General features: G+C 35.7%; 1 protein-coding gene across 1 annotated transcript in view; it reads right to left on the bottom strand.

Moving 5' to 3' along the window:
• LOC114366026 (polypyrimidine tract-binding protein 3-like) overlaps positions 1–10,618 on the bottom strand; it is a gene marked incomplete at its 3' end in the record, with an annotated part of 55,252 nt that extends 44,634 nt beyond the window's left edge. Inside the window, exon 1 of the mRNA XM_028322788.1 lies at positions 10,396–10,618. Coding sequence (XP_028178589.1) covers positions 10,396–10,476 — 81 coding nt within the window. The remainder of the gene's footprint in view (positions 1–10,395) is intronic.
• Positions 10,619–12,455: the final 1,837 nt, after the last annotated feature.

The following is a 12,455-nucleotide window of genomic DNA, read 5'->3' as shown; positions in this document are numbered from 1 at the left end:
ATTTTTAATTTAATTGGATCATAATTTGGGTTAGTTGTAAATGATTGTGTTGTTTATTTTGTATAGCCTGGTTTTAGTTAATTATTTCGTATCTGTGGCACGCGGTGTTCCCGCGCAGGCTGGCGATGACAGCGGCGACCGCGGCCGCGGGTCCGCAGCGTTAACTATACATTTAATATGGGGTCAAGCTGCAATTTGGGTTCAACTAAAATAATAATGCAGTCCTTAAAGTGAGGATCAAGTATCGTATTACAATCACTTTAATACGTATGAAGTTTATAGGTATTAGGCTCAACACGTAAAGATTCGAAAACGATTGAACAGAATACATCACTATGTGTGATGGAAAAACATATTATAATAACTATGCCGCCAGCAATAACCGCGACTGCCTTTCTTGGCTTTTTGTGTTATTACCTTTGCCCTAGATGTAGGCTAGATCTAAAAATAATGTACCTACACCTAACTTTCCTTTGGAACAAATCCATATTACATTTATGTATCTATATCATCTCTAGGGACTCAGTGCCTTAGCAGAAAGGAACTCGACTCGCTAGGGACTTAGGTTACCATCCTGACCGCATATCCTGGGCAAAGCGAGAGCATTACAACCACTGCACCCCGCCCGTACATCTGGTATTCCCAGGACTATAAATTGTTGCAGTTCGCGACCGAGTGTTTTTACTGACGATAGTTTGTGCTTTAATCTGTAGATACGGTAAGACCAGACATACTTTGAAGTGATTAACTGTTGCATTGGGGTGCAAGTGTTTTATGTGAGTACAAATAATACGTGTGCGCTGGCTGTTACAACAGCACTAATAGTGTCATTTACCTTTCATTGACAAATCCGCCACAATTTTTAATTTAATTACTTAGGTTTTGTTTAAGAAAGAAAATCCTATCAACCTACATTTTTGTGCAAAATAATGTCACAGTAGCTTAACGTGTCCTTACCGGTACTATTTTAACACCTTTATTTCAGTCAGGTACTATTATCAGTCAACAAGCCTTTCCATCTCAATAAAGGCAGTGACAGTGTTGTTTTAGCGCGCCCAAACATTTTCCTCTGGCGAAAGTATCGCCCTTTTTCTCAGACATCTGATACATTTCACTGCAGAACAGTTAAGTTACTTTTCACACCTAATTTGAATTCGACGGGTACCTACTCGAGTGTCCGATGGCTGCGGGAATAGATTACCTTTGCCACAGCTTAAATAACAGCAGATGGCGAGGTTCGCAAACGTAACGATGAAAAAGCTTTGTGGACTTCCAAGTTGTGAAAGGACTACGTTTAATTGAAATTCATAGTTTGCACGTAGGAAAACATGAGACAGTTTATAACTACTTAATTTGATAGCTTTAAAAAACAGCAATTAGAAACATATTGCATATTTTAATGATGGAGACATTAATGTCATAGTAATTTAGCCCCTAAAGTACTTCAATATCAATAAGTTTCACACATACAGCAATCGATATTGCCATAACATTGCAGCAGCGTATACTGTTATGGACTGTGCCCGGGCAACTTCCCCGTCGCCTGCGACTTTACGGACGGTGTAAAACATGACGGTCACACTTTTACGACTGTCGCTTAACATACACTGTCGTAAAAGTGAGCCACCAAAACTACAGATACACCTAAACAATGGTCATTCGGCACTTCGTTAGCTAATTGGGACATTTATGTACTTATGCGCAGTTACGGCGCCGTAACGGCCTATGAACGATCAAATAAATGACATTAGACACGCGTTTTAGACGGATTAGACGCGGGTGTAAAATTACGAATCCAGAATTAAGACGTTAGCAACGCTAAAATGGACTAGGCATTTTGAAATCGTGGGACGAGTAAACGATAACAAATGATAATACGACTAAATTAATACCTCATTTGCTGCCATTATCTGTGCATTAAATCTCTATAAGCGAAAACGCAATCGTTTCAATTGACCATTCAATTGATAATTAGATATAACTGGTATCGAAAGCTCGTTCATATCAATTGGATTGCGCGGATAACAATAAATACACAGCTGCTACATTTCGTTAGTCCGGAGTACGTCGAGGGTACATCTGCTAAGTACATCAGATACGCACGAGTTTGATATGCTAAACGTTTCGTTTCACAAACATTCAACACGAAATTACACACGGCGCTCATTTCGGTGCGCACTCGACGGGTTATTTTTATTTAATTCTAGGCAGGTGTGCCGCGGCCGTGTTCAACCAATATTTTTGCACGATTACCATGCTGATGAAAAGCCAACATCAGAACATGAAACGTATACACACGGCTAGGCTTATTAATTCCGCATTAAATGTCTTCTTTGACGTTTCAAAGCGTTACTTTGCAAGAAATGCTTGCCGAACGAAATTAGTATCCGCGTAACCTCGTTACGTAGTTTGTAAAACGAAACGCGCTAGATAATAAAATACAATAACAATAAATGGATGAAACCGATTACGTTCTCCGTTGGAACCAATAAGGAGAGATCCCGATCGTGGCTTCCCCCAATAAATATATCGAGATGAGACCAAGATAAACATATCGGAGCGAGCGAGCGGTAGGTTTAAAATATGCAGCCTTCCGCGCTTCGTGAAATTCGTGTAAACAACCGTAGCGGCCGACTGCGGATAAATCTTGGGATATTATTGTATGTATTCATACTCACTAGAGAAGATGTTGATGTCGATATTTTTATGAATAGGTTAAGCCTTTTATAGCTGATTTCTTTATTTCAGTTGCAGCTGCTCGGATATCTACGTGAGTTCGACAAATGGAGGAAAACGGAAATATAAGTCATGGATTACAAATAATACAGTGTTGTATCAAATCAATCGCAAAACTTTCCTCTATTTTAACGCACTAAAACTTTCCGTAATGTTATACAGTCAGTTCATTTTGATAATGTGATTCGGAATCTTTATGCATCGAAATTTATTTCTAGTTGGCATTTATCTTGGAAATAAATAAACGAATGCCTCAGGTACAGAGAAATACGTTAGTGTGAGCTGGAAAGTTTTTTAAGAACCGTGTAAATAAACAGCGGCACGGCGAGCGCCGTTCTCACTTGAAAAAGTCGCGGGAAAGAGAAACTTACTTAAAGATATCGTTGGAATAATATTGAACACGAGATTGCTTCATTTGATTTCCTTTTGTGCTTTAATCAGATTTTTCATATCATAAGTTTGTTGCAGTTGTTTGTGAAGAATCATTTTGTTTACAGTTTAGTTAACTGCACACATTATGAAAACTAATTTTCATGGAATGGTGTTTCCGAAGGTGCGGTAAGTCATTAGTCCGATTTAGCCATGTCGTTGTCGACGCCTATGGAAGCTCATTGTCTGACACTAGGAAGACCTCAGTATTTTAACGGATGCAACAGAAGAAAAAATATTTTTCCTTTGCCCATATTAGTACGCAGTAAGGCCTAAAATGCACTGCTACATCTGCTATATCAACTAGAAACAAATCGACAAGCCCGGGCCGGTCAGTAAACAAGCGTTTTGATTCGATACCAATACCTGCCGGAATCAATATGGCGATAGCTATTAGCAACGTAACGAAGTAAAAATAAGGAAAATGTGGGAGCGCAATCCCGCTAACCACCGGCAAACAAAGAGATGCTTTCTATTTTTATTTTGTTGCGTCTACAAATACATTATTTGAAACGGAGTTCTTCGTTCCGCAAACTCAATGTCCATCATTGAAGCTATGCTCTAATAAATTGAAGTGAGGTGGTTTTAAGTCTATTTTATCGTTTTTAAACTGAAGGTTCTTTTTTATGTGAGAACACCTTTAACACTTACTTAAAATAACATAAGTTTTGGTTGCTGCAATTCTGCATCTACTAAACTGCGTAAAGATGCAACAATGTTTGTTTCTTGTTGTATCGTCCATAAGACGTGGTGGAAAATTTGTTTAAAAATATTTAGTTAAAAACTATGTTAATAACTTTTTTTTGGTTATTAATACAAGCACAAAACCATTAAACCGCGTAACGAACGAGTTACAAAAACTAAATTATTTTCCAATTGAAAGAAATGGCACGTAACAAAAATTCTGCGCCGCCAAATGTTAATCGTTATACGAGCAATACTGTGTCAATACAAATAAATCGCGGACTAATAGACTATTGGTAGTTAACGGTCGGTTTGAGGGAAAAGGCACATAGTGACAGCAAATTCATATGCAAATAACTCGCCGAGTGCCAGTGGTGCGGGAATAAAAATCGTACTATGATCATTGAGCGAATAAAATTATTATGTGACTAACGACGGGGACGTGCTGGGTGCATTTCAATGGAAAATGTGTGTCTATACCTGCCAGGAAAGTATTCGTTCTTGTGAAGTTTTTCATATGAAAATCAACTCAATTTTCAGGGCTAGTACCTATATCTGCTGCTGTGGTCGATGTATGTCAAAAATGTGATGACATAATAAGTACATAACTAACATTAATTTGTTATAAAAATATTAGAATTGATGCGTTGAAAAAAATATGTCAATTGATTATGGTAATTTGTAACTATTAAGTTCAAAGAACACATTCTGCGTTTGTACAACTTTCGCTGAGTGGTCCAACCGAAACTGTCAAATTGACAGCGCCATCCCTACAAATTGGCGCGTACGGGCCGGAAGTCAGTCCAGCAAGTAATATATTTTTAATTGATGCGCACACGGCCGCCATGCAAACACTAGCGATGACGGACCTTTGTTACCCGTTTTTAACTCAAAACATTAATTGGTGGAAAGTGCAATTCGCATGTTTAAACTTTCAACCGTTGTAAATATTAACACTGTAATTACGGAGGCGTTGATTGTGAATCTCGACAGTTAATTTTGGCGGCGAACTTTGTCCTTGCTCTTTGTTACGCGACCTCGCAACTTTTATTAGTTTTATTTTATCAACGCTTTTATAATAAAAGTTGCTGAAATCAAGTACACGGAATAAATGTGGCTTACTGATTTAAGCACTTACAAACTCGGCGAAATGTAACTTAGTAAAGTAGACTTACATACAACAAACTTTCATTGTTTATTGAGTTTATTTAGGTAACAAGATTGTATTATTTGATATTATTAAAATGAAAGCAAGGACCTGAGATAGACTTATGCAGAAGGTAACGTACCTATATTTATTTACAGTTAGAAACCTTTTTTAATAAGATTAAATTCAAATAGGTAGTTTTGTCCCAATAAGGTCTAGCATCAGAAGAATATACAAAAGCTGCTTTTATCCAAGTATTTGTTTTGCCGTAAATACGCTGGTGTACCGTAAAAAATGTACGAGTGCCCGCCACGGCTGTTATCTGCCTACTCTGCTAGTGCAGGGCAATACAATCATTTTTAATTTCCGTCGTAGGCAGCCAGTGTACTGAATACCAATTACTACACACGTAACAGGCGAGTATGCGGAGTATGCAGCTTGGAGGCTATCAGATTGGCTTGTGTGCGTAATCACTGGAAGTTACAAACGAGATCGCTTCAATCGTAATCATTAAACTTAACATTCAAAGGTTGTTATTATCTAAAACTAGCTGACCCGGCGAACTTTGTTCCGCCTTAATGGCAATAAATAAGCAGACTTTTTTTTTATTTCGAACTGGATAAAAAGTATCCTATGTCCTTCTCCTGGCTCTAAACTACCTCCCTGACAATTTTCAGCTAAATCGGTTCAGCTGTTCTTGAGTTATAAGTGGAGTAACTAACACGACTTTCTTTTATATATATAGATTTATACTGCTTAGCTAAGAACGCATTCCGTATGTGCGAAGGTGTAGCTTTGAATACAAATGGCGCGAGTGGAATTTGATTCAAATATTTATTCCGATGGGTTAAAACCTAAAATTATCTCTTCGAGTGAATACTTTCAGAAAATAAAATAAAATAAAAACAATAAGTCTTCAGTAATTTATTGCCGTGAAAAATTAAATAACAGACGATAAATAACAGTTTCAACGTAGACGGAGACACTCGAAGCAAGTTTAAAGCCATCAAAAGTGTCGACGAACTTTCTTAGGTTATTGAAATTTACTTTTTAAAACAATGTTAAAGTGCATGATGCCTTCCGTATTTACGTTGCAAGCGAACGTCTAGTGGGCAAAGTTTTTACGATGGCACGTCCGGGGGAATATTGTTGGTGCATTAACGTTGAATACCCGCCAGTGGCACGGGTGAAAATTTAAAATTGACCGGCTACAGTTGCACGATTAGTCTGGATTTTGGAGCGAACTCATTTCCTTCTGCCCTCGGTCGAGCACCGCACTGGCCGAGATGGACTGATTGATTATTAATTCTCATTACCAGACCATAATTGCCGTGGAGTTTATGAGTGTTAAAAATACTTTTCACGATCAAACTTTACTACCTCTAAAGGAGAGTGTTAACGGAGTAGATAGCAATTAAAAAGCTGTTTGTAGATATCCAAAGGCAGACGTTTTACCGCACCGTTTCAAGATGGTATGAATTACTTTAAAAGAATAGTAATAAAAATAAATATTTACTCACCGGACGTTTATTATGATTGCCTGTCTCACCAGTTAAGGTTACCTAAGCTATAAATTTTGTGCAAAGTATATTTTAGTATAAATTTTCCAGTTACTATACGACATAGTACATCTTAATAGGAGAAATTGGCTGCTGTTTCGGTTTAGAGTTTGGAAAAAATACCTGGAATTCTGTGACACTGGTCGCCATATTTGGAGCTGTGTTTGTGAGTGCATAGCATGCCGGAGCGTATCAATTTCCGGGGCCTCTGAAGTGGGGCATTTGATGTATGTGATGTATGTTCGCGTCGACTTTTTTATCAGGGTAGTCTTTTTTAAGACCATCGCAACTCATCCATACTAAATCTATTGTTTGTTGTTGTGAGGAAATAGAACAGTGAGACAAAGTTACTATTACGCTGAACGAGTACTCTATGTTATTTGAGATAAGGACCCATTTCCAATTAAACATTATACTAACACGACGTTACACTGTGGAAAATGTGTGAGATTACACATACGGGACTTTCTGAAGGAAATGTTTCAGCAGTCTAACTAGAATCTACCAGTGACATACACTGAAAAAAATGTTTGGTTACTGCTTACACAACAAAAGTGACTACCAAACACTTTGGTTATGAGGAACAAAATGTTGTGTAAATTGAAGAAATAATTCTGTAGCAAGCTAGACTTGGCTCAGTTATAGTTAACACTTAGTTCGCCAGTCACTTTTTTGTGTAAGCTGTAACCAAACATTTTTTTCAGTGTACCTACGTAAATTGGTGTACTAAAGTAGTCACCATAGGAAACAAACATACAGCATAATAATAGAAAGTAAGGACTAGAAAGGTGATATCAAATATCATAGGTTGACTACGTCAGACAAAATGCCATAAAGAAATGAGACGAGGAACACTAAGATAAATATAAATTCAAATTTATTATCCAAAGGTTACCGGCCATCATAAAATATTTCGGTACAGTTTGAATGCTCACAGAAAGGAAATAAGGGATAGGAATATTGCAATGCTTGAATCATAATTCAGAGGGAATCCCAGTAGTTTATTATATTATTAGTTATCGGATTCCTTTCACGTTTCTGCAAAGGAATTTTTCACTTCAGCTTAATAAAGAAATAGAGGATTTGTTTTGAAGTAAGTGAGGTTATGCTTGAAAGGAAAGTGGCTTAGAAACCAAGCTGTATCAAAGTGTTCTTAAACATATTCTACAAAGTTAGTCCATCGATCAATTCAATGTGTTCCGCACGCGCGACGGGTTCCTCTCATGGGACTTTATCATTACGTATTTGAAGATCTTAGAATAAATCTGTATTCAAACTTTTTGTCGGAGAATAGTATCTATTCGGAGTAGCTTCTTGGATGAATTAACACGATGGTTCAATAGAAAAATCTTTTCAGAACATTTTGAGCCATTACTTTTGGTAATTTTCTTGGAGTAAAATACTGTAATTGAGCTATCAGTAAAAAAATGATAATTATTATAGTAGGTACGTAGTTTTTATAGTTTAGTTAGACGATAAGTAGCACGTCAAGCTAAGCACTGAAAATATTTAATGCAGTTTTGATTGTTTCTATTTAACAATAAAAATCTTTTACATTGTTACTAGTAGTCGATAATATTTTTTGTTATTTTTTACGTACATAAACTTTATTAATTATAAAAATAAAAAGAATCATGATAGTAAATGTACTACACAAACTAAGCAATTTCGTACCTATCATACTTATTATTTTGGTGCTACAAAAGTACAAAAGAAGTTATCCAATCCACTAAAACGAGCACACACTAAACAACGGCAAAGTGCCATAACAACATAGTAGGATGACTGGTCGCAAAAGATACATAAGTTTCAAGTACAACACAAAAGTGCTTGCGACCTTAATATTGTTAGGAAACAGTACCCTCTCAGGTGTTTCCAGCGTTCCATTCAGTGATTAATGTTTGCACCGTGACATGGCGAATGCACCAAAACCATAAGTTTTCCTGTTATAATAACTAGAGCCAGGTGTACAGTCGGGTGGAAAAATGTTAATTAATTATTATATTTTATTCACTACTAGCTGACCCGGCGAACTTTGTTCCGCCTTAATGGCAATAAATAAGCAGACTTTTTTTTAATTTCGAACGGGATAAAAAGTATCCTATGTCCTTCTCCTGGCTCTAAACTACCTCCCTGACAATTTTCAGCTAAATCGGTTCAGCCGTTCTTGAGTTATAAGTGGAGTAACTAACACGACTTTCTTTTATATATATATATATATATAGATAAGGGCTTAGATAGCTCCTAATCCTCTGTAATCGACATGACTGTAGTCTACTTTTACAAAGTACCAATATAAAATTCTGTTTCCTTGGTGCGATTATAATCACTAGACATCTTTTAACCCTTAAACAGGCCCCGATAACCCGTTAGCGTTATATATGGATTAAGGCTTAAAATAACGCCCTTTCCGATTCCTTATCAACAAATTACTGAAAAAACCACTGAAATAGCTGAAAAAATGACGTGGGAAAACATAATCCCATTGCCGGGGTAGAAACAAGTCTTATCTGTATATCTATTATATGGTGAAGGCTAGTCTGTTCATAATTTATTTATTTTATGTACTTATTTTATTTATTTACTTTAATGTTAAAACACACGAACAAAGTAGAGTGCTAAGCTAGTATACAAAAAATAAGGTAATTAGAACAGGCAAAGGAAATATAGTTCCCACAAATAGTTCAACTCAACAGATTTGGTCATTTATGTTCCCCACATGTTATTTTACCTTATTTTTTATAAAATTTTGCAGGAAAACAACAAAAAAATACATTAAAATTTTGATACTATAACTCAAAATCTATAAATATAAAAAATTGCACGACTTACCTTTCTTGGTTTCGCCATAATCGGAAAAAGTATTGCACAGTTACTGAAAAACACCTCTCCAACGGTAGTCAAAAATTCAACTGGCTGTCAATGACACATACGTTCGGAAACACCAAGTTTTAGTATTTGGAACCATAGAGTATATATTTAAGATTAGATTTTGACACATTGTGGGCTTTGATTCACCAAAACCTGGCTACGACGTTAAAAAAACTATGTAGGAAGTATACGTCCGCTGCTTAAGGGCTAATTAGTGTCTTGTACAAAACTGGTATTGTATAATTGACAATATAACACTGATTTGTCAGAATGCTATTTTTAATAAAATGTAATCCAAAAATAATTGAAACTATATTAATGATTCTTATGGTATTTTAAAGCTATGGCTTTTAATTTTGATAAATACTTTTGAGCCTGACTGTACACCAAGGAATAGCTATCGCCAATCTTTTAATAGTGTTATGAACCCATTAAAAGGAGGCGTTTCAAGCATTAAACATGATAATCTAATGAAATCTAATTTTAGTTTTATACTGCGGGTGGTTTATAAATATCGAACTTAAATTTTAAATAAAGGCTATATTATTAATTAATAAAAATTCTAAAATTGTTATTTCTTCACAATAATTATAATAAACTAAAAAAATCGTAAATTGATAAATGTGTAAAGTGAATTTGGAATATCTCATCAATTTGGAAAACGTCAAAACTTTCCCACGTAAAACTATTTTACTCGTACAAATATAACGTATAAAGCCAATTTCGTTCGTATTGTGTTGATTAATTGAAGTGTCAAACTCCAACTGGTTAACTGTTGAATAATTTTCGCAACAATATCACCCGTAAATTGAGAATGGGATCCAACAAAAATTTTACGTCAACTACCAAAACTTAGTTTCAACAAATTCATGTCAATTTCCATGCAAATGAAACAATTATTCAATCGAATTTAAGCCTAGTAAGCCTAGTTACTAATAATGTAATGGCATAAACTCAATTACTTCTTACCTCGTCTTCATCATGAACACAATCCCTCTCATCGTGTGTGTACCGCAGCCGTGACAGCATTTCACGCAAACTGAACACCATTTTCACTGATCACTCGTCGCACTAAGTAAATCACAAGAAGAAATAAGAAAGCTAAAAGGTTTTAGAAGAGCAAAATTAATTTAGCATTAAGCACATGATAGTTGAGAGCAAAGTGAACGGATGACGTTTGACCGAAAGTAAATAAATAAAGCGAGATACCCCCAAAAAACAAAAGACGAATGTGTTTTGGCGGCAGTTATGCGTCACAGATATTTGGTTGGATTTTGTTTTTTAAACATGTCAAAAACGGTGTGTTGACAAAATAGTTTATTTTTAATTTGATTATTTTTTATACGTTGCCAGCATTTTTGTATGTTGGATTGGAATTGAGGTTTTAAAATAAAAATAAGCAATTAAGAATAGGTTGTAGGAAATCTGTGAGTGGTACGATCGACTAATAAGGCCCGGTTTTTTGATTCTTAGTTAAAATAACCAATGGTCAAATTTGACAAATGTCAAATGACAAGTGGTTAAATATCAGAAAAAAATGTTTTTCGAGCAATGGTTAGCGTGACTTTTAGTACATTTTTTAACTATTAGTTTACATTTTGTTAATATTTAACCATTAGTAGCAAAATTTAACAATTAGTTATTTTAACTAAGAATCAAAAAACTGGGCCTAAGAAATTAATATTTACAACTTACCATTATAATAAAATTGTTGAATTGAAATATTTTAAATTGGTGAACCATTATTAGATTAAGATAATATTTTAACATAAAACATTTTCGCTTTACTTATAGATTAGAGTACCGGACAAATAAAACTTATATGCAAAAGCTCTGCTTAGTGATTAGATTTTAGTGCAAACCAAAAACATTATTTTGATAGATAGATTAATCGTTTATTTGTAGACCTACTTACTTACAATTATAAGAATATTTAGCGGTAATCTGAAAATAACTACTAATAGACTAAACCAAGTTAAAAATGTAGATGCCAAATTATGAGATTTAATTTGTAGGTAGTGAAAAATTTATCCATAAATTAATTCCAAGCTGTTCCAATGCGTTCATACGTAAACATTGATATAAACGTTCAAAATTTCAATGTTTAATTCTGACACGTATCACACGTAGGCCGTCTCCACACGGCGCGACAAGCGTGTGCACTCGCGTATAATAGCGTATCCACGCCCGCGGGCCACTGAAGCGGAGGTGTCAAACGACAAATTTCACTGCGCGGCACTCAGATCTCCGCTACGAGTACGTGCCAGTGACGCTGCGCCCCTTACCGGTACACGGTTTATTTTTATTTCGTAGCGAGAAGTCTTGTTTAGGATTTTGTGGAAAATGTTAGGATAGTTGGAACGATTTGTGTATTTGTGTGATTTTATTTAATTTATGATGAAGTAAAAATGATCACTTACTAGACAATTAATTTAGGAATCTAGGTAAATGTGAAACATCGGAAAAAATATTTGTTGCTTGAATTTAAAATTGCAACAAGGTTATTTAATTTTAAACGGTGAATGTCTAAGTTGAATCGTTTAGCTCTGTTTTCTTTAGTCAAATAATAAAACAATGTAAGTTATTTTTTTAAATTGCAACTAAACACATCTACAATTCCGTTCTGTAGACAAATCGTTACATCAACACCTTTAGCAAGTACTCGAAATGGTTGTCAATTATCGGCTGTCCTGTAACATTGTTCCGGTGGAACGGTGAGATTAGATTCCGATTGCAGACGCATCTGTCCGCTAATGAACGTAGGCACGTGCATCCTCCGCTTGGAAAGCGTCTGACACCTACGTGATCATTCGAGTCGCTCCGTTTATGGGCGGCTTTACTTGCAATTGCGTTTACACTAAATGAAAATAGTTTTTATTGACTTTTTTTTCAATACAGACCAACAGCCGTTCACAGCATTGTTGTGTTCCGGCAGTTGAAGGTAAGATAGACAGTTCCTCTGCAGTTGAGGATTCTGGGAAGCTCGCTTCCACCTTCAGCCTGATCATCACTTTCCATCAGGTGAGATG

This window comes from Ostrinia furnacalis, unplaced genomic scaffold, assembly GCF_004193835.3.
Source record: "Ostrinia furnacalis isolate ACB-3 unplaced genomic scaffold, ASM419383v2 OfSCF0508, whole genome shotgun sequence".
NCBI classification, from domain to species: domain Eukaryota; kingdom Metazoa; phylum Arthropoda; class Insecta; order Lepidoptera; family Crambidae; genus Ostrinia; species Ostrinia furnacalis.
This window is presented reverse-complemented; position numbering and strand designations above follow the sequence as displayed.